At 43.3% G+C, this 24,184-nt stretch overlaps 1 protein-coding gene across 1 annotated transcript in view; it reads right to left on the bottom strand.

The window, feature by feature from the left end:
• Positions 1-24,184, bottom strand: part of TTLL11 (tubulin tyrosine ligase like 11) — a 202,771-nt gene that overhangs the window by 165,433 nt on the left and 13,154 nt on the right. Inside the window, exon 2 of the mRNA XM_038745662.1 lies at positions 1,372-1,468. Within this exon, the coding sequence (XP_038601590.1) occupies positions 1,372-1,468 (97 nt within the window). The remainder of the gene's footprint in view (positions 1-1,371; positions 1,469-24,184) is intronic.

Below are 24,184 nucleotides of genomic sequence, written 5' to 3'. Positions count from 1 at the left end.
CACCTGTCCACTGGCTAGCAGGGGAGTCTAGGGAGGAAGAACTTAAGTACATATCTGTAATTTACTTATATTAACATCTGTCTTCCCCTCTAGACTGAAAACCTGTTGTGGGCAGGGAATGTGTCTGTTATACTGTTATATCATACTCTCCCAAGTGCTTAGTAATAATAATAATAATAATAATGGCATTTATTAAGCACTTACTATGTGCAAAACACTGTTCTAAGCACTGGGGAGGTTACAAGGTGATCAGGTTGTCCCACGGGGGGCTCACAGTCTTCATCCCCATTTTACAGATGAGGTAATTGAGGCACAGAGAAGTTAAGTGACTTGCCCAAAGTCACACAGCTGAGAATTGGCAGAGGCAGGATTTGAACCCTTGACCTCTGACTCCAAAACCCGGGCTCTTTCCACTGAGCCACGCTGCTTCTCAGTATAGAGCTCTACACACAGTAAGCACTCAATAAATATGACTGATTGATTGACTGGAAACAGGGCTCTGCGTCATTCAATAGGCAATCAAGGAAAGTGGCATTGCTTCCAGCCTAGAGCTTTCTCAAGGCATCCATCTAATCTGGACCATTTAATTTAATCTGGAGAAGCATCACGGCCAGGAGAAGCAGTGTTGCCTAGTGGGTAGAGCATGGGCCTGGAAATCAGAAGGACCCAGGACCTAATCTCAGCTCCACCACTTGTCTGCTGGGTGACCTTGAGAAAATCACTTAACTTCTCTGTGCCTCTGTAAAATAGGCATGAAGACTGTGAGCCCTTTGTGGGACAGGGACTGTGTCCAACCTGATTAGCTCATATTCATTCATTCATTCATTCAATCGTATTTATTGAGCGCTTACTGTGTGCTGAGCACTGTACTAAGCGCTTGGGAAGCACAAGTTGGCAACACATAGAGACGGTCCCTACCCAACAGTGGGCTCACAGTCTAGAAGAGTCATATCTATCCCAGCGCTTAGTACAGTGTCTGGCACATAGTAAGCTCTCAACAAATACCTTTAAAAAAAGACCATATAGTCATTCGTCTGCCTGTAGGCAGGAGGCCGGGACAAATGTTGTTAAGGTACCTTCAAGCTCTAGGATTCTACGAGTTCCTTTCTCTCCTTTCAGCAAAGCAATTACCCAACTACCGCCTCATTATATCACTAGGCCCTGGGTCTACAAAACCTCTAGTGGTTTGCGTCATGACTGTCTCTGGATTCAACTCCCTCCCAAGGTAGTATCCGAGCAGTAGAGCTCACTCAGGAATTCCAATTAGCGATCCTCAGGGTTGATCCTTAAACACTATCGTGTTTTCTTTTGTGAACTCCGAGACTCGGCAACAAGAACCATTTTTTAAAGTTCAACAGTAACTTTAGGTACCTGGAAACTTGTTCACTTGACCTGAGAAGATATCATTATCATGAAATGAAACTCCATGCCAGTAGATATCGCAAGGCTGGCGGCGGCCGAAAGGAAACTGGAAGAAAAAGATGGGAAAATTACACTTTCAAATCCACCTGGGGCTGCTCCACTGCACTTTGGTTCAGGGAAACTTGTTATAATGAGGGTTTTGAAAGACTTCCATAATAAACTGCATTTACAGTTCATATTTCTGCTAGTCCTCACTTCTCTGTCCTCAATGGTATAACCAAATCCTTGGTCGAATGGACTCCTATGGAGAGGGAGAAATCCCAGAAAATTCAGATTTTTGTGGAATCAGCAGCAGTTGGTACTTCTGTATTTGGAAATACTTTAGAAGCAGTGTTGCCTAATGGGAAGAGCCTGGGCATCAGAGGGCCTGGGTTATAATCCCAGCTCTGCTGGGTGATCTTGGACAAGAAACAACTTCCCCTTGTCTCAATTTCCTCATCTATAAAATGGGAATTCAAATGCCTGTTAGTGTTTCCACTTTCTCTGTGAGCCCTGTGTGTATCTACCGCAGTGCTTAATATAATGCTTGGCACACAAGTGCTTAAGAACTACCGCATTCATTATTATTACTTTAGCACCCATTAGACAGCACCCATTACTATTACTACTACCTTCCAATTAGATTTTCTCTTAATGCTTTGGGTTGGAAACTACAATCGCTTCTTATGACACATACACTCATTTTACATGTGAGGAAACTGAGGCACAGGGAAGTTCATTTACTTGCCCGAGGTCACACAGCAGACAAGTCATGGAGCCGAGATTGGAACCTGGGTCCTCCGACTCCCAGACCCAGGCTGTTGCTTACAATTTCATAGGGAAGAAAAACAAACATAAGTTGCCACATATGCAGTAAATAAAAGGGTAAGAACATGGATATTAAGGATAAAGACAAAACCAGACAAATAGCTATTTCAATAAACTATATATCCCTCCAGGCTCATATCTCCTCCTGCCTTCAGGACATCTCCATCTGGATGTCAACTCAACATGTCCAAGACTGAGCTCCTTATCTTCCCTCCCAAACCCTGCCCTCTCCCTGACTTTCCCGTCACTGTAGACGGCACTACCATCCTTCCCATCTCACAAGTCCGCAACCTTGGTGTCTTCCTTGACTCCACTCTCTCTTTCACCCCACTCATCCAACCCGTCACCCAAACCTACCGGTCTCACCTCTGGAACATCGCCAAGATCCACCTTTTCCTCTTCATCCAAACTGCTACCTTGCTGGTTCAATCTTTCATCCTATCCCAACTGGATTACTGCATCAGCCTCCTCTCGGATCTCCCATCCTCCTGTCACTCCCCGCTTCAGTCTATACTGCACTCCGCTGCCCGGATTATCTTTGTACAGAAACACTCTGGACATGTGACTCCCCTCCTCAAAATTCTCCAGTGGTTGCCTGCCAACCTTTGAATCAACCAAAAACTCCTCACTCTCGGCTTCAAGGCTCTCCATCACCTCACCCCCTCCTACCTCACTTCCCTTCTCTCCTACAGCTCAGCCCGCACACTCTACTCCTCTGCTGCTGCTAACCTCTTCACTGGGCCTCCTTCTCGCCTGTCCCGTCGTCGACCCCCAGCCCACGTCCTCCACTGGCTTCTCAATAAGTACAGGATTATACATGTCAACAATTACTGTATGCAGAGCACTGTATTAGGCACTTTGGAAACTACACTATAATCAATCAATCGTATTTATTGAGCGCTTACTATGTGCAGAGCACTGTACTGAGCGCTTGGGAAGTACAAGTTGGCAACATATAGAGACAGTCCCTACCCAACAGTGGGCTCACAGTCTAGAAGGGGGAGACAGAGAACAAAACCAAACATATTAACAAAATAAAATAAATAGAATAGATATGTACAAGTAAAATAAATAAATAAATAGAGTAATAAATATGTACATGTATACAGGTGCTGTGAGGAAGGGAAGGAGGTAAGAAGGGGGGGATGAGAGGGGGACGAGGGGGAGGGAAGGAAGTAGCTCAGTCTGGGAAGGCCTCCTGAATGAGGTGAGCTCTCAGTAGGGTCTTGAAGGGAGGTAGAGAGCTAGCTTGGCAGATGGGCAGAGGGAGGGCATTCCAGGCCAGGGTGATGACGTGGGCCAGGGGTTGACGGCGGGACAGGCGAGACCGAGGTACAGTGAGGAGATTAGTGGCGGAGGAGCGGAGGGTGCGGGCTGGGCTGTGAAAGGAGAGAAGAGAGGTGAGGTAGGAGGGGGCGAGGTGATGGAGAGCCTTATAGCCGAGGGTGAGGAGTTTCTGCCTGATGCGCAGATTGATTGGTAGCTACTGGAGATTTTTGAGGAGGGGAGTAACATGCCCAGAGCGTTTCTGGACAAAGACAATCCAGGCAGCAGCATGAAGTATGGATTGAAGTGGGGAGAGACACGAGGATGGGAGATCAGAGAGAAGGCTGATGCAGTAGTCCAGATGGGATAGGATGAGAGCTTGAACAAGCAGGGTAGCAGTTTGGATGGAGAGGAAAGGGTGGTAGACACATTCTCTGCACATAATGAGCTTACGGTTCAGAGTTAGTACAAATACTATATTATCTGCATTGCATTTCGGATTCATTCTTTTGTGATTGTTAAACTTCAGATTGTAAAAATGAAATGCCAAAAGAATTTAAATTAGGTAAAGCGGGGCAGAATTTTCTAGATTTCTTCAAATTAAATGGAGTGAGATATGGTGTTGATTGACATCCAATACTATTGGCTTCTTGATATGTACACTCACTCACTCAATAGTATTTATTGAGCGCTTACTGTGTGCAGAGCACTGTACTAAGCACTTGGGAAGTACAAGTCGGCAACATATAGAGACGGTCCCTACCCAACAACGGGCTCACCGTCTAGAAGGGGAAGACAGACAATACAAAACAAAACAAGCAGACAGGTGTCTGATGGTAATACCATCAGAATAAATAGTACAGTATTACATATGTCAACATTTTATATACTGTTTACAAATCTATCATGACACTTTGGCAAGTTCATAATTTACACACTTGAAACCACTAAAATGACAAAGGAACTAATGCTAATCTTCAAATGAAAGAGGTAGGTCAAATTACCCATTTTCCAAAACCAATTAGTATTTATCTTCAGTTACTAAGCCTCATAAACATTTTTATAACTCAATAAGAAATTTCCAAATAAATGGATCATTTAGTATTCATCTCTTACTAATTGATAGTTTCCCTAAATTACCATTGCTTAATTACCCAAAAGATAACATTCTGAAACTCCCTCAAATAAATAACAGAACATAACTAGCACATCAATACACCCATATTACCGGTATTATATATCGACAACCCAGACGTCAGAACATGCCTCTATCTGAAAAGGAAACAACAGCCTCTGAACATGATAGCCTCTGAGCATGATTCATAAGATAACACATAAATCTTTAGTTGGGAAGACTGTTACTACTACTACTGGTACTACTCCGTTGATCACAAACTTGCAGGGGTTGCTCCTCAAATTATGGTTTTCTATCAGTAAAAGCAATGTAGGGGCCCTTAATCTTTTAATGATCATCAGGTTATAGAGGCACAAGTGCTCAAATTAGGCATGGAGGATGTCCTCCATGTCCATTCTTGTGTCCCTATCCTCGCCTCTACAATTTTATATTCCTGGATGACTGCATCCAGCACCTACAATTTCAATAAGAGTATGTTTAAATTAAGCTTTCTATATGGTCCTTTCTTGTGTCTGAAACTCAAAGCTACGGAACAGATATGACTCAGTTTCTCAAACCAAATTTAAGATTTTCATTATGAATTACGCTTTAATGTCATTTTCCCATTTCCAAACTTAAGCAATTAAATATGACACAAAATAATCATTGTGGTAGTTGTTAAGCATGTATAGCAACTGTTTGTTAACTGATAACAATTGTTAACAACTGACAGATTCTTTTTGCGGGGGAACACCTCTGAATAGTCTTCACCCTATAATGAAATTCACTAAAAAGGAAAACACTCATTATTTTAAAAAATAAATATAATTGTTCAGGGCCAATCATCCTCAATGATTTTAACTACAAGTCAACATCCAGTCCCACTGGCTTCTCAGTAAGTACAGTATTATACATGTCAACATTTTATACACTGTTTTCAAATGTATCATCACACTTGGGCAAGTTCATAATTTCCACATTTGAAGAACTGCTAACAAGTTGTTAAGTTGTTAAGGATGTACATACACCAAGCGCTGTACTAAATGCTGGGGTAGATACAAGATAATTAGGCTAAACCCAAATTAGTCCCTGCCCAACATGGGGCTCACAAGTCTGAGGAGGGAGAACAGGTATGTAATCCCCATTTTACAGATGAGGAACCTGAGGCACAGAGGTGTTGAGTGATTTACTCAGGCTCCCATAGTAGGCAAATGGCGGAGTCAGAATTAGAACCCAGGTTCTGTTACTCCCAGGCCCAAGCTCTTTCAACCAGCTGCTTCTCTAGCATACCACTGTGTTTTCATGACTTTTCCTACCCTGATTGCCATCTTCAAGTGTTCACTCTGGGATGGCTCATTTAACTCTCCTATCAAATATGGCTATGGCTCCCCAATCTTCAAACCACTGTCTCTGGATCCCACTGCTGTCATCCAGCTATCGCCTCTTCTCCTTCCTCCCATTCCTGCCCAAAATCCTCAAATGGATGTATACACCCGCTGCCTCCGCTTCCTCTTCTCCAACTCCCTTCTTGCTTTTTTGACCTTCTTGCCTCTCTACAATATGGTTTGCACACTCTTTGCTCCATTGAGCATGCTCTCTCTCCAAGACTGCTAATGACCTCTTTCTTGCCAAATCTCATTCATTCATTCAATCGTATTTACTGAACGCTCACTGTGTACAGAGCACTGTACAGAACGTTTGGGAGAGTACAACATAACAATAAACAGGTTCCCCTGCCCACAGCAAGCTTACAGTCTGGGGGGGTGGGGGGGAGAGACAGACACCAATATAAATTAATACATTACAGCTATGTACATAAGTGCTTGGGGCTGGGGGGGGGGATGAATAAAAGGAGCAAGTCAGGGTGTCACAGAAGGGAGCAGGAAAAGAGGAAAGGGAGGCTTAGTCAGGGAAGGCCTGTTGGAGGAGATGTGCCTTCAATAAGGCTTTGAAGAGGGGGAGAGTAATTTTCTGTCAGATTTGAGGAGGGAGAGCATTCCAGGCCAGAGGAAGGATGTGGGAAAGGGGTCAGCAGCAAGATCGAGGTACAGTGACGATAATAAGAATAATAATAATAATGGTATTTGTTAAGCACTTACTACATGCAAAGCACTGTTCTAAGCGCTGGGGGGCGGGGTACAAGATGATCAGGTTGTCCCACGTGAGGCTCACAATTTTAATCCCCATTTTACAGATGAGGGAACTGAGGCCCAGAGAAGTTAAGTGACTTGCCCAAAGTCACACAGCTGACAAGCGGCGGAGCCGGGATTCAAAGCCATGATCTCTGACTCTGAGAAGGTTAGCATTAGAGGAGCGAAGTGTGCAGACTAGATTGTAGATTAGGAGAGTAGCAAGGAGAGGTAGGAGGGGGCAAGGAGTGCTTTAAAGCCAATGGTGATGTTTTTGTTTGATGTGCAAACACTGGAGTTTTTTGACGAGTGGGGAAGCAAGCCCTGAACGTTTTTGTAGAAAAATGATCCAGGCAGCAAGGTGAAGTATGGACTGGAGTGGGGAGAGACAGAAGGCTGAATCTACTGGACACCACCCTATCCTAATTCTTCTCAACTGCCTTTAACACCGTGGACCATTCACTTCTCCTGGAAATGCGATCCAACTTGGATTTTACTAACACAGTTCTTTCCTGATTCTCCTCTCACCTTTCTGGTCATTCCGTTTCAGTGTCCTCCACTGGCTGAATCAATCCGTGGTTTTATTTAGTGCTTACTGTGTACAGAAAGACTACAATACAATAGAGTTGATAGACATAATTCTTGTGCTCAAGGACCCTACAATGTACTGGGGGAGATGGACATTTAAATACAGTTAAGTGAAGGGCAGGCTTTAAGGGTCTTCCTCTCTCTCTCAAGTCCCTCAGGGCTCTGTTCTGTGTCCCTTTCTCTTCTCACTTTATGCTTCCTCCCTTGGTGAGTTTCATCTGTTCCCACGTCTTCAAATACTACCCAAATCTACCTCACTAGTCCTGACCCCTTTTTTTCTCTGCAATCTTACATTTCCTCCTATCCTTCACAGACATCCCGCCAGCACCTCCAACTCAATATATCCGAAACTGAACTTCTTATTTTCTCTACCAAGTCCTCTCCTCCACCTAATTTTCCTATCACAGTTGATAATACCACCATCCTTCAAATCTTTAAAGTCTGCGATTTTGACACTTTTCATGATTCCTCTCTCTCTCAACTCCTCTATCAGGTCTGTTGCCAAATCCTCCACAATATTTCCAGGATCCCACCCCTTCCTTGCGATCCAACAGCCACCACGCTAGTCCAGACCCTCATCATACCCTAGCTTGACTCCTGTGTCAGCTTTCTCCCTGGTTTCCCTGTCTCCAATCAATCAATCAATGCTATTTAGTGAGCGCTTACTCTCCAATCTATACTTCACTCTGCCACCCAAAACATCATTCAATCAATCAATTGTATTTATTGAGTGCCTACTGTACTAAGCACTTGGGAGAGTACAAGATAACAGACTTGATAGACACATTCCCTACCCACAACGAACTTACAGCCTAGAGGAGACAGACATCGATATAAATAAATACATTATGGATATGTACATAAGTGCTGTGGGGCTAAGGAAGGGGTGAATAAAGGGAGGAAATTCAAGTGCAAGGACAACACAGAAGGGAATGAGAGAAGAGGAAATGAAGGCCTAGGTAGAGAAGGTTTACCATTATTAATAATAATAATAATAATAATAAAATAATGGTATTTGTTAAGCACTTACTACGTGCCAAGCACTGTTCTAAGCACTGGGGTAGATACAAGGTAATCAGGTTGTCCCACGTGTCAGACTGCCCCACAGTCTTAGTCCCCATTTTACAGTTGAGGTAACTGAGGCACAGAGAAGTTAAGTGGTTTGCCCAAGGTCACACAGCAGACAAGTGACTGAGCTAGGATTAGAGCCCATGACCTCTGACTCCCAAACCTGTGCTCTTTCCACTAAGCCACACTGCTTCTTTAACAACTTCAGCACAAGTATTCGCAAGCTCTGTTACACTATGTACAGATCCTTACAGTCTATTACTTCCACTTTTCTGAAATTCAGTGTTTGTCTCCCCCACTAGATTATATGTTCCTTGAGAGCAGAGATCATATCTACTAATTCTACTGTATTATCCCAAAAACTTAGTACAGTCCCCTGCCCACAGCTGGTGCTCTACTGATTAACTGAGTGGCTGAATTCATCCTTTAATAAATGCAAAAAAATACACCAGTAGGCCACATAATTTAATCAGGTTTTCCAGAAAATCACTACTCTGAACCATAATCTCCCATTTTCTCCTCTAGTCTTTATAAATGACTTTTTTCTCATTAGTTATTTTCAGCTAATTAAGGCATTGATCATTCACTGAATTAGTTAATCACCAAAAGATGTTGGATACTTTTATTAAACCACTTCATAATCACTGACTCATAAATTAAAGATGGGAAAAATGGAACAAGGTATTTAGCCCAGTTTGCTTCTGCTTCTAACCACAAAACTTTTAATGAAACCCAAATTGCTATTATACAATTTAACCATGAAAATCACTCCTATCAGGAGGACACATAACATTGAACCCATAAACTCAAAATGCATTACAAAACTCACCTCTGGCTGTTTTGTCTAGAATCTAATTTCCCACCTAGAAAATAATCCTTATTAGCATTAATTAATCTGGGCAACAAAAAAACTTCATAAACTTTTAAAGGGATTTAGTTCTGTTGCTTTCATCTTTAATTAAAAGCCCGGTTTATTCAGTAAGCAGTTGTTTTGAAAAAATTTGATACCAATTTAGCAACACTTTTTTCCAATTACGCATTTATAAGGGTGGATAGGAACTCCAACGTAACAGAGTTATTTGAGTTCTACTTTGTTGGGTTGTAATTCAGCAATGAAAAGAAGACATGCTTTTGATTTAACCCAGACTTATAAATTAATTCCATTTGATAACAATAATAATAATGGCATTTATTAAGTGCTTACTATGTGCAAAGCACTGTTCTAAGTGCTGGGGAGGTTACAAGGCAATCAGGTTGCCCCACAGGGGGCTCACTGTCTTTATCCCCATTTTACAGATGAGGTAACTGAGGCCCAGAGAAGTTAAGTGACTTGCCCAAAGTCACACAGCTGACAACTGGTGGAGCCGGGATTTGAACCCATGACCTCTGACTCCAAAGCCCGTGCTCTTTCCACTGAGCCACGCTGCTTGTGCCAAGCTCTGCTCTAAGTGCTGGGGTAGATACAAGCTAATCAGGTTGGACACAGTCCCTGTCCCACATGGGCTCACAGTCTTAATCCTCATTTTACAGAGAAGTGAAGTGACTTGCCCAAGGTCACCCAGCAGATAAGTGGCAGAGCTGGGATTAGAACCCAGGGCCTTCTGACTCCCATGCCCCTGCTCTATCAGCAACTCAGGGGTCTTCATACCCCAACCCCACTCACAGTAAGTATATCTATGTTGTTAATTGTGCTCTGGACCTCAAATTACATACTCATCTCCCTCTCTTCAAATCTCTAAATGGTTGTATTTCTTCTATGAAATTTTAGATAACTCATGTCATCTAGTTTAGCTATCCCCGTCACTTCAGAGATTATATTCATTGTTATTTGTAATAGCAGAGCTCAGAAAACCACACATTGGCATCAAACTCTTCCCAGAGGCCTTAGGGAACTGCGGAAGGGGTGTACACTGAGTCAGTGAATTATATTTACTGAGCGCTTACTGTGTGTAGAGCACTGTACTAAGTGCTTGGGAGAGTACAATATAACCATATAGCAGACACGTTCTCTGCCCACAATGATCTTACAGGCTAGAGGAGCAGATGTTTCATGACTTGTGCTTGCCTTGGTTCTCTTGTAGCTCTGGGACTTCTGGATTACACCAGACCAATCTTGGACACGGTCCATTGATCGTCCAAGGCTACAAGGCACCAAGGCTCTTCCCAACAGTGCCAAAGTTCCAAAACAAGTCCCGTGATTCTCTTTCTGAAACTCAGGGTTTTCCCTCTGAAACCCGGGGCAGATAAAGCACAAATTTCATATATAATAATTAAGCGCAGATAAGATCCATCTGAAATTAATTTGAAGGTTTTCCTATGGGAATAATGGGGCCATCACCTTCTGGTCTCTGGGACCTTGTATTGTACTCTCACAAGTGCTTAGTGTGGTGCCTATCACAAAATAAGTACCAGTGATTAACTGATTGATCGGTGGATCGACGGATGGAAGAAGTCAGAATCTGGAGATCTGCTGAAGATCATGGGAGTCTAACCCTTTCCAACAATAACCCCAGGGAACGAAACTGTGGGTCTCTGGATGAGATAAAAAGCAGCAACGGAGTACTAATTCACACTAGAGAAGTTTACAAAAAACAATCCTAAAGTGGAAACTGTCAAGCTTTAAGGTGACTTTGGAAAAATCGTCATCTTTGAGCTGAAACAATAACCATGTGGCATGAGGAAGCTGTTCCCTCAAAGAGGAATGAAGTTCTCAGTCAGGGCCGGCAGTTTTGAGCAACTAGCTGTGACTAGATTCCTCAAACCCTTATCACGTAAAAAGACTGGGTTTTTTTCAGAGGCTACAAAGAGAAGAGATTTGTTTACAAATAATCAATCCGGTCAACATCTCTGCTTCTTGAATTAAAGCCAGAAATGTCAGACTCCAACAGATAACACCAGTTGCTCCATTAATATAGAGGACAAGTTTAATGATCCTTGCTTTACTTTAGCTTTCTGTTTTTACCTTTGGATTCAAACGGTTTCCATTCCTCTGCCACATTTATAAACACTGGGATCTTATCACCCAGAGCTAAGTCACTCCTCCAAAGTAAAACAGGCAATTTGGGAGGCTTTTTCATTCTCAAACCACCAGAGTGTCTTTCAGTGCACTAAAATAGTCACGAATGAATTAAGACGATGGTTCATTCAATGAAATGTTTATTAACAATTGGCTATGAATAGGTTTTTTCAGTTATTTTACATTTATCATGTCCTTTGGTATCAATACTTGTCCTTTGGTATCAATACTTTGGTAAATTAATTGCATGTTTGATAACTTGATATAGTCAATTAAATTTAGTGGATGAAGGAACTCTCGTGTCCAGGAATCATGGCTCCTTCAGTAGTCCTCTTGACTACTGCTGCTTCAGTACTTAATTGGGAAGAATCTTGCCCCTTTAAGCTTAAAACTATATTTTAAAGTAGTGTTAAAGCACAAAAGACTAAGCTGTTGTTGTTTTTTATACACACCTCTAATCAAAATATTTTCAAGCACGTAGCATTTTTGTCTACTAGGAAATGAATAAGATGGTCCAATAGATTGACTTGAAGCTCCTGACCTCCGCAGATCATTCTAGAAATAGTAAGCGTATAATAGCCCAGAAGACCATTCCACAGTGTTAAAACTTTCTTGGTGGATACTATTTGAAATGTACAACCAAACTGCCAGTAAAAATAGCCAATGCCCAAAACCATTCAAATTCTATCAATGCTCTCATCAGTATGTTCTGTCTGTTCTTAACTTTGTAATAGGATTGATAGCTCATCTTTTCCTCAGCCCGGCATTTTAAAACTCATTATATCTCCTGTTTTAAGAACTACCAACTACCTTGTATGCAAGTTTCTCCTGATCTCTACATTATTATTAATGTTATTATTAATATTATTACTACTTCTACAATTCTCCCCAAAAGGGCATTTAAATGATCTTGTTTACTGGCCCATCTTTGAACAAACAGAATCCATAACAGTTTGAAATGGCAGTCAGGGACTTCTCTGATTACTAGCTAACAAGGCAATTACATTAAAGTTGTGTCACACTGATCACATTCGCATGCTCCATTAAGTTAAAGCTAAAATGCTTCACCCTTGGCTTCCATTCACCTTATCCTGTTATAATATTTCTAACTACCTCTGTGCCCTAGCAATCACACAGCAGTATATGTTCTACTGGTCACCTGAAGGAAAGGAGTTACAACATTTTAATTTTAAAAAAAGTCCTGTTCTTGGCTGAGTGAGAGGTAACTGGGGGAAAAAGAAACTGAGAAATGATTCCCCTTAACACTCCAAAGAGTGAGCCAGAATAAATTAGCTCAGCTATAAATCAATTACTTCTAATTACAGAGGACAACTGCATTATATATATAGTATTTCATATATTTTACATATTTACAGTGTAGATATGAATATTTTGTTGCTGTTACTGTGTTTCTTTTTTGTTTCAAGTTTTTCCCCTGAATTATTATTATTATAGTTCTTACTATGTGGCAAGCACTGTAGTAAGTACAGGCGGAAAATACAAGATATTAGGGGTGGATACAGTCCCTACCTCTATTAGGGCTCAAACCCTAAGCAGGAGGGAGTAGGATTCAATCCCCATTTTACAGATGAGGTAACTGAGGTCCAGAGAACTGAACTGACTTGCCCAAGGTCACACAGCAGACAAGTGGCAGAACCAGATTTAGAACCCAGGTCCTTTGACTCCCAGAGGACCAACTAGGCTCCTCGTTCTTGCCCCTCCCACTGAACCCCTTCAATCACACTGTTCACCTAGCCTGTGGAACTGCCCCAAATCTGCCAGACCAAAGCTCTCCCCAATTTGAAAGCCCCCTTAAAACTCACCTCCTCCAAGACTTTCCTGACATTCAAAATACCGGAGTATACCCCACACCCACCCTTAGCCCCTGGGTAATTAATCAATCATTTAATCAATGAGTACTTACTGGGTGCAGAGCATTTGCTAAAAGCTTGGTAGAGTAAATTACAAACGAGTTGGGACACATAATAACAATAATGATGATGGTATTTGTTAAGCGCTTACTATGTGTCATGCACCGTTCTAAGCCCTGGAGTAAATACAAGCTAATCAGGTTGGACACAGTCCACGTCCCACAGGAGCTCACAATCTTCATCCCTGTTTAACAGATGAAAGAAGTGAGGTTCAGAGAAATTAAGCGACTTGTCCAAGGTCACACAGCAGACAAGTGGCAGAGGCAGGATTAGAACCCATGACCTTCTGACTCCCAGGACAATGCACTATCCACGATGCAACACTGCTTTATGTTCTCCGCTGCTTCTCAGGGACATATGGTCCCTGCACTCAGGGAGCTTACAATCTAGTGGGGGAGAAAGACACTAAAATAAATTGCAGATAAGGGAAAGAGCAGAGTATGGCATATGGACATAAGTGCAGTGGGGTTGCCGGTGGGAGGAGTTTCAGAGGGCTAAAGGGGTACAGATTCAAGTGCAGAGATGATGCAGAAGGAAAAAAAGGTTAGTCAGGGCAGGTTTCTTGGAGGAGATATGATTTTAGTCAGGCTTTGCAGATGGGGAGAGTGGTGGTCTGTGGTGACTCCAGGCCAGAGGGAGGAGGTAAGCAAAGGGTCAGTGGTGAGAGAGATGAGATCAAGGCACAGTGAGTATGTCAGTGCTAGATGAGTAAAGCATGCAGGCTGGGGGGAAATCATTATCCTTTGCATTCACGTACATGTATGTGCTTTTATTTATTCATATGTTTTTTTCATATATTTATCTGTACACTTATTAATAGGGAGCCAACAAACCCCAATCCTCTTCAACTCCATTAAAACATAAAGAAATGAAGAGGAGTGCTAACATATCTCCTGGGTAAAAACTTTAAAAATTGAAGGATTTACTCTGACCTACTAGCTCAGCTGTAAGTGAGATTTGGCTTTAATCCCTAAAACTAATTAAACAGTTAACAGTCACAGCACACACCACAAACACTGATGCCTTCCCATTCTCTCTGGCTGAGCTTCTGTAAGGCTGTAATGGCTTTCACCCTTTAAAACTGAGTTGGGAATCTATATTGTCATCCCGCAGCAGGGCCTAGTTAGAGCATGGGCCTGCGAGTCAGAAGGACCTGGGTTCTAATCCCAGCTCTGTCACTTGTCTGAAGTCACTTCACTTCTCTGAGCCTCAGTTCCCTCATCTGTAAAATGGGAATAAGACTGTGAGTCCCATTTGGGACAAAGACTGTGTCCAACCTAATTAGCTAGTATCTACTCATCTACCCCATTGCTTAGTACAGTGCCTGACCCTTAATAAATGCTTAGCAAATACCATTTAATAGAAAATATGAGTCAGCTCAGATGAGGTAAGTAGATCTCCTGGGCAGAAACGAACTAGGAGAGATGAGCATTGGGCAGATGCAGGCTGGTTTGGATCATCATCTGTGGGTTCAGGTTGGGTTTGAGTCTAAATCATAATATCTTTAGAGGTATGTAAAGGGAATTTTTAAAATAAGCTATCATGAGGAGATCACTGAAAACTGAATAAGCCTTGGGGAAATTGCCCTAACAAGGGTAGACTAATGGTGGGCCGAGATTTTCAAATTTAATTTGGAAGAGAATGCAAAAGAGCAATTTTTTTAAATCATATTCATTAAGAACTTACTGTGTGCCAGGAACCGTACTAAGCGCTGGGATAGATACAAGATAATTGGGTTGGACACAGTCCATGTCTCACATGGGGCTCATAGTCTTAATCTCCACTCTACAGATGAAGTAACTGAGTCCCGGAGAAGTTAAGTGGCTTGCCCAAGGTCAGACAGCAGAAAAGTGGCAGGGCCAGGAATACACACCAAGTACTCTGACTTCCAGGCTTGTCTTCTTTCCACTAGCCCATGCTGCTTCTCTAATAATAACAGTCCTTAGGTTTATAAAGGGACACTACAAAACAACAGTTGGTAAAATATCTTCTCCATTCCCACTGACAACGGGAAGAGATGGCATGGACATAAATTGAAACGTAAAGATTTTAGATTGGGTATTGGATTGAACTTCAGGGTGAGCCTCCTGAAATATGTCCCCATTGTTGCTGGAAAATGACCTTCTCAGGAGATTTTTAGAAATGGAAAGTGCATCCTTGGTTTAGTTTAGCTGCAAAGCTTGCCACATGAAGAAATTGTCAGATGAACCTAGGAAGTCCCTTACAGCCCTATTATCCGAAATACCATGTCTTCAGGATTTGCTAAAGATTTTTGGACTCGCCTCATCTGGTTTTTAGACTGTTGTCTGAAAACCTTACATGATGTTTGTCAAAACAAAACAAATTACACTCCCACTCCAGAATGCTTAGTGGCACTCTGAATACTTAGAGTCATTTATAACAAAGACAAGTTATGAAGAGCAGCAAAGGAAAAGCTGGTGATAAATAACAATCCTTGGCATTTGTACAAACAATAAATAAAAACTGCCAAGCAAGGGACAGTTTCCAATGATCACACCTGATAAAAACAAATATGTGTAGGGTCACTGATTTCAAATAGGCAACTTACAAGCATTACTGACCCCTGATGAGCACTAGTCTATTCTATATAAAAAGTAACTGATTTGATTTTTCAGGGTCCATCCCTCCTCAGGGTTAGAAAATAATAAAATGTGTTTAGTGTGATCCCCTGAAACACTTTCCCAAGGCTGCTGGGAGATTTTTTGCTTTAGGCAGGGAACTTGTTTCACAACTCTGCTATGTTGTACTCTCCCAGTGATCAGTATAGTGCCCTGCACACAGTAAGTGCTCGATAAATATGACTGATTGATTGATTTTTAGGAACAGGGAAGGCATGCCCTTGGTTAAGTTTAGCTGCCAAGCATGCCAGGTGGAAAATGAGGCCTTTAAGCTGTAAACTCATTGTGGGCATGGAACATGCCCATTGCACTGTACTCTTCCAAGTGCTTACTATAATGCTCTAAACACAGTAAACACTCAATAAATACCATTGTTGATGATGATGACGAGGGATAGAGGGGTATATGCTCCTACCGATAGAATATCCAAATCTGTCATGAGTAAGAGAGTGGCATAACAGGAACCAGGAAAGAGCACAGTGGACCTACAAAGTATTGGAGTTTTGGAGACTGTACTGGACAAGAGGAGGAGAAGCCTGATAAATGCAAAAGGTTGGAAAAATAAAGTTCAGCTCTCTTCTGATGTCAACCAAAAACACTATTTCCTAGTCTCTTGTCACTCTTACCCACCAAAAAGGAAGACACCCAACTCCTGAGGGAAGCCCTCTAAATAATAATAATAATAATAACGATGGTATTTAAGCGCTTACTATGTGCAAAGCACTGCTCTAAGCGCTGGGGGGATACAAGGTGATCAGGATGTTCCACGTGGGGCTCACAGTCTTAATCCCCATTTTACAGATGAGGGAACTGAGGCACAGAGAAGTGAAGTGACTTGCCCAAGATCACACAGCTGACAACTGGCGGAGCCAGGATGTATTCTTAGAATGAATTGGAAGAGTTAGAGAGGCAAATTGCATTCAGCTTATCTCCAAAAGATGCAAATCTGCTAAAAGGTGGAACTCCCAGGAATATCCCAATTTCCTGGATCACTCGATCAATCAATTGTATTTATTAAGCACTTACTGTGTGCGGAGTATTGTACTCCGTGCTTGGGAGAGTACAATGTAATAGAGTTGGTAGGCCTGTTCCCTGCCCACAATCTAGAGGGGGAGGTGGGCATTTGATTGTCCTGCCTGGATGTGGTTTGGTACAAGGTGCCCAGCCATGTGGATGTGGGAAGCCCAGAGTGGGGAGCAGCAGCAGCAGCACATAAATGAAGAGTGATAAACAACAGATGCACACACCCTCACCTAACACCAATCCCACTGGGCCACCAAAGCTTCAATGTCAGCCTTGCCTCTACTGCCATTTCCACCAGTAAATTCTCCAGGGCTTTCCAGCATTTCCAGAACTAAGTGCAAGGCAATAGTGTCAGCCATGCAATAAATTTCGGGAGGAACAGTCTGAGATGGCAGCTGCTTCGATCTGGGCCAGGGCAATCTACTATTACTAATAATGATAATTGTGGTATTTGTTAGCACTTACCAAGTGCCAAGCACTGTTCTGGCATAAATACAAACAAATCGGGTTGGGCACAGTCCCTTTCCCACATGGGGCTCACATCTTAATCCCCATTTTACAGATGAGGGAACTGAAGCACAGAGAAGTAAAGTGACGTACCCACGGTCCAACAGCAGATAAGCGGCAGAGTCAGGATTGAAACCCAGATCCTTCTGACTCCCAGGTTCGTGCTCTATCCACTAGATAAATCTGCTTCTCAATGTGTAACAGTTGTAACTGCAGGGAGGTGCAGTAGTTGCAGCTGGGGGGACCTATAGCAGACCCAGCAGTAGGGGAGGCACAGCCTGGCTGACATTCATTCTCTCCATTACCCGCTTGTCTGCCTCCCTGAGTTTCTATTTTTCTGGGTGTGTGGGTGAAGGGGATTCTCTCTATTTCTCTCTAACTCCCTTCCCCACTTTATGTCTGTCTCTTTCTTTCTACTTGAAACTCCCTCTGTGCATCTGGCTCTTTCTACTGGTGTAAGAACATCACTGTTTCTCTCTCTCTCTCTCTCTCTCTCTCTCTCTCTTTTCCTCTCCACCCTTTTTGGTTTCACACCCTGGAGGCTCTGTCCCCTACTCCACGTTTAAAATATAAATGCCTTAAAATCCCCATCTCTAGACCAGAGCTGGATTAATGTCTCCTTGGACCCAGGGTTTAATAAAATTGAAACCATCAGGTGTGATCTCCCCAACTCCTCTCCAGTCCCTCCTTCCTTCTGTGTCTTCTTTGACAAAACCATCTTTCCCAGCAATATAATAATAATAATGATATTTGTTAAGCACTTATGTATCAAGCACCGTACTAAGTGCCAGGGGAGTTATAAGGTATTCAGATTGACACAGTCCCTGTCTCACATGAGGCTCACAGTCTAAGTAGAGGGAGTAGGACTGAATTCCCATTACACAGATGACAAAACTGAGGGATGGAGAAGTTAAGTGACTTATCAAAGGTCACACAGCAGACAAGTAGCAAGGCCAGGATTAGAACTCAGGTCCTCTGACCCCCAGGCCGGGACTCTTTCCGCTATGCCACACTGCTTCCATATCTCAAAAGATCTCCCTCTTCCTCTTCAAAATCTACTCCTCCACTTGCGCCTCCGTCCCCGTTCCTTCACGCCTACTACCTTCTTCCCTTCCTGAGTGCCATCGTCAACATTCACTTTCCAGTGGTTTCTTTTCCCCTATTTTCAAACATGCTCATGTATCTATCCTCTATCCTGAAAAAACACAACACCATAGCTCCTTCCAGTTATCGCCCCATCTCCCTCCTATCATCCCTCTCCAAACACCTTGAGTGAGTTGTCAACACCCACTGCCTCCACTTCCTCTCCTCCAATTTTCTCTTAAACCCCTCCAAATTTGGCTTCTGCCCCTTTCGCCCCAAAGAAACTGTCCTCTCTAAGGTCACCCACAAACTCCTTCTTGCTTCTTTTTACTCCATCCTAATCCTCCTCAGGCTCTCAGCTGCCTTTGACACGATGGACCAGTTTCTCTTTGAAACATTTTCTAACCTTAGCTTCCCTGACACTGGCTTCTCCTGATTCTCCTCCTATCTTTCTGGCCACTGCTTCTTAACCTCTTTCGCTGGCTCCCCCACGGCTTCCCACTCTCTGCCAGTGGAGCTCCCTCAGGGCTCAGTTCTGCATCTCTTTCTATTCTCCATTAACACCCATTCTCTTGGAAAACTCATTCACTGTTCCGGCTTCAACCACTATCTTTAAGCAGATGATTCCCATAAATACCTCTCACAGGTAGTTCTCTCTCCTTCTCTGCAGACTCGTCTTTCCTCCTGATTTCAGAACATCCTTACTTGGAGGTACCACCAACAGCTCAAATTAAATATATCCAAAACAGAATTCCTCATCTTCCCGCCTAAACACTGTCCTTCCCCTATCTTTCCGATCACTGTGGAAAATACCACTATTCTTCATGTCTCACAAGCCTGCATTCTTGGCATTATCCTCAACTCATCTCTCTTATTCAACCCACATATTCAATCTGTCACCAAATCCTGTCAGTTCTACCTTAATAACATCACTAAAATCCACGCTTTCCTCTCCACCCAAACTGCTATTATGCTGATCCAAGAATTGGTCCTATCCTATCAGCAGCATGAGCTAGTGGAAAGAGCACAGCCTTGGAAGTCAGAGGACCTGAGTTCTAACTTCTGGAAGTCAGAGACCTGAGTTCTAACTCCAGCTCTGCCACATGCCTGCTATGTGACCTTGGGCAAATCACTTGACTTCTCTGGGCCTGTTACCCCATCTGTAAAATGGGGATTAAATCCTACTTAGACTGTGAGTCCCGTGTGGAGCAGGGACTGTGTCCAACCTGATTAACCTGTATCTATCCCAGTGCTTACAACAGTCTTGGCACATAGTAAGCCCTTAAAAGGTACCATAATTATTATTATCGGCCTGCCTCTTATCTCTCCCCACTCCATCTCTACTCACCCCCCTCTATTTTACCTTGCTGATTTCCTGCAATAACCTTGCCCTCACACTTTACCCATCCAACGCCAACCTACTCACTGAACCTCAGTCTCATCTATTACACTGCCAATCCCTTTCCCATGTTCTCCCTCTAACCTGTAACTTCCTCCTCATTCATGTACATCAGACCACCACTCTCCCCACCTTCAAAGTCTTATTAAAATCATATCTTCTCCAAGACCCCTTCCCCTACTAAGCCCTCATTTCCCCTACTCCTTCTCAGTCAGCTATGCACTTGGATCAGTACTCTATAGGCAACTGGGATTCACCCCACCTTCAGACCCATAGCACTTATGTACGTATCCACAATTTATTTCAATGTCTGTCTCCCCCTCTAGACTGTAAGCTCCTGCTGGGCAGGGAACAACGAGTCTATCAACACTGCAGTACTGTACTCTCCTAAGTGTTTAATACGGTGCTCTGAACACAGTAAGCACTCAATAAATACCACTGATTGACTGGGGTCCCTATGCGACGCTAATAGCAGCATGGCCTAGTAGAAAGAGCATAGGGCCGAAGAATCAGAAGATCTGGGCTCTAATCCCCGGCTATGCCAGTTGTCTGCTGTGTGACCTTGGGCAAGTCACTTAACTTCTCTGTGCCTCAATTACCTTAGCTGTAAAATGGGGATTAAGGCTGTAAAACAAATCCCTGTGTCCAGTTCGATTATCTTGTATCTACCCCATGGCTTAGTACAATGCCTGGCATATTTAACAAATACCACTTTAAAAAAAGGAAATCATACTGCTTATGATGACATTGGAGCCACCTTCCAGATTTGCCCATCTCTCACATAACTCGCCCAATCCACAGAGGATTAATCAATTCTGAGGCCAAGTGTCTGACCTCAGGCATTGCTCCTATTAGCGGTCGCTAATCCCCCATCAATTAGCAAGTACAATAAACCAATTAGCACTTAGAGAACACTTGTTAAGAGATGGAGCTATTAGACAGTGCTAATAGGGTATTATGTTCCAAGGCCATCAGGGCCTCAGTCTTCCAGTCAGCTCCCTTGAAGGCACGGTTTGGGGAGAAGGGGAAGTGAGGACTGGTGTGGGAGTAGTCCTGAGCTACTACTTGTCTCCCTGCAGGTCTGGGGGCTCTCCCCTTCCCCGCCCCATCAAAGATAAGCCCCGCTTCTCCTGAGTCGGTTTGGCAGGGTCAGCACTGGGACTGTAGCTGTTTGCCCCTTATTGCATCTGTCCCCAGCAATAAGCCAGAGCTGCTGGGGAGACAACTAAATTCCAGTACTGGAGAGAAAGCGATTTGTTGGGGGGAGGGGAGGAGGAGGAGAGGAGTCTCTTTCACCCAGCCTGAAAAAGGGTGGCTTTTAGCAGGTGTGGGAACAAGGAGGGCACAGACTTCAGTGTCTGCCTTGTTAACTGTATCAGCCTCTTTGCTGACCTCCCTGCCTTAAATCTCTCCCCACTTCAGTTCACATTCACTCTGCTGCCTGGATCATTTCTCTACAAAAACGTTCGGGCCATATTTCCTCCTCTCCTCAAGAACCTCTTGTGGTTGTCCATCCACCTCCTCATCAAACAGAAATTCCTTACAGTTGGCTTTAAGGCAATCACGTTACCCTCACCTCAACCCAGCCCACGCACTTCACTCTTCTATTGCCAAACTACTCACTGTACCTCAATCTCGTTTACCTTGTCCCCGACCCCTCACCTACGTCCTGCCCCTGCCCTGGAACACCCTCCCTCTTCATATCTGATAGACGATCACTCTCCCCACCTTCAAAACCTTATTGAAGGCACATCTCCTCCAAAAGGTCTTTCCTGACTAAGCCATCATTTCTTCCTCCACTCCTTCTGCATTGTCCTTACACTTGGATTTGCTTCCTTTATTCAGTCCTTTATAACCCCACAGCACTTATACACATATCTGTAATGTATTTACCAATATTGATGTCTGTCTCCCCCTTTTAACAGTAAACTCGTTGCAGTCATGGAATATGTCTACCAACTCTGTACTTTACGAAGGATTTAGAGTGCTCTGCACACTGTAAGCGGTCAATAAATATGATTGATTGATAGTAGCTCATGAGGCTGGAGGACCCATTGTGGGGGTTTTCAGGGCCTTCCTGGCCCTAAAACTAGTGTCCCCTGGCTTTCAGCTCTGTGAGCCCTCTGTTACGCTGGCCTTGCTTTTGGAAGCAGTGTGGCCTAGTGGAAAGAGCCTGAGCCTGGGAGTCGGAGGAACTGGGTTCTAATCCCCGTTCTGCCATTTGTCTGTTGTATGACCTTGGGCAAGTCGCTTCACTTTTCTGTGCCTCAGTTACCTCATCCAGAAAATGGGGATTAAGCCTGTGAGTTCCACATGGGGCACAGATTGGGTCGTACCTGATTATCCTGTGTCTACCCCAGGGCTTAGTATAGTGCTCAGCACAAAGTAAGAGTCAAACACCGCAATTATTATTGTCGTTATTATCACCCAGCTCAGGCAGCCCAGGCTAGCAAATTCAAAAGATTTTCCTCATTCTAATGTCAGTGGGAACTGCCCTCTAGGGTGGTAAGGATTTAAGTCTGTACACTGCAAAGCTTGGCTTGTTGAGTTCTTGGGAATAAAGAATGCTAAGTGCAGGGCTTTATTTTTCCTGTATTTACATACTGCAGCTCTATACGTTCTGATTTAACCTTGAATCTTTCTCAACAACGGATCAAGTTGAAAAATATCATTCGTTATTTAATGACCCATCGTCCATTGAAGGCTTTATTAAATACCAGCATGATACTTATGAAAATGATAATGACGATAACGCAACTGGAATCCAAATTTTTCCCCACAGCTTGGCTCATGGAGAATTGAGCTAGACTCCCCCAGGAAAATACGACTGAATCGAATTTAGTTTCTCCATCCCTGCCAGGGTTTGATTGAGATGGGTGTCCCAGACACTTACTTTCCCCATCTCTCTCTTTTTGGTCTCTTTCTCTGTTGTCCCCAGTTCCACTCCTTCCTCTCCCGTCTGCCTTACCCTGAACGCTAAACCCTGGCCCTCATCAGCAGCCTGAGATAAAAAGGCCAGAAAGCAGCAAAGGCTAATGCCAAGTCAGTAAATAGGCTGGTATTAGCAATCCCTCATTAATGTTGTCGGTTCATAAAATAGCTAATGCTCCCTTGCAACTCCTGTGCTCCTGTCGAACTTTGCTTCAACAAGATTTTCGAAAGGGCTGGATAATCCATAGACAGCTGTTCTCTGCAGAAAGTTCACTCAGGTTTCCTGCCTAAATCCTGCACTGAAGTGTCTTTAATTTAAGTACAGTGCTGTGCACATAGTAAGCACTCCATAAATACTACTGATCGATTGAATGATTGACTAAATAAGCCAAATTCAATGTCTCTGTCTACCACCTACTCTGCTTACCATCATCAACAGTATTTATAGAGGGCTACTATACGTTGCCATCAGTGATTTCAGGAATCACGTTCTTGTCTTAAAATGCTTCGTTTCTGACTGGATTTGTCTGGCGTGACTGTGCCTTGAGGAGGGAGCCAGGCTAGGTTCCATGGAGCGAAGGAACACAGGCGGGCGAAGGTGTTGATTGAGTCAGGGCTGGGGATGAGAAGCTGGGATCATTTACATTTCCCTGACATGATCATAAGAATGATGAAATACCATTGTATCCATAATTACTGAAGACTATAAAGACTATTGAAGACTATGAAGACTTTAAATAGCACAGTCAGTCAATCGGTCAATCGTATTTATTGAGTGCTTACTGTGTGCAGAGCACTCTACTAAGCCCTTGAGAGAGTACAATATAACAATAAAGCAGACACATTCTCTGTCTGCAACGAGCTTACAGCCTAGAGTGCCCCAGTTCTGAGCATAAGCAGCAAGTGACCCAATTCAAATGGAAAACTGAGAAGCAGTGTGACCTAGTGTTACTTTACCTAACGCACAGGCCTCGGATTCAGAAGACCTGATTCTAATCCTGGCTTGGCCAATTCCCTGTTGTGACATCCTGGGCAAGTCATTTAACTTCTCTGTGCCTCAGTTACCTCCCATAAAATGGGGATTCAACACCCATTCTCCCTCCAATTTAGACTGTGAGCCCCGTGTGGAACAGGGCGTGTGTCCAACCTGATTAACTTGTATCTACCCCGGTGCTTAGAACAGTGTTTGGCATACAGTAAGCACTTAACAAGTAGCTACTGTCCAACTCTCACACTAAGTCTGCTGCCAAATCCTGAGGGT

The sequence above is a fragment of the Tachyglossus aculeatus genome, chromosome 4 (assembly GCF_015852505.1).
Source record: "Tachyglossus aculeatus isolate mTacAcu1 chromosome 4, mTacAcu1.pri, whole genome shotgun sequence".
Classification (NCBI taxonomy): Eukaryota; Metazoa; Chordata; class Mammalia; order Monotremata; family Tachyglossidae; genus Tachyglossus; species Tachyglossus aculeatus.
Note: the sequence above shows the minus strand (reverse complement) of the source record. Positions and strands in the feature narration are given on the sequence as shown.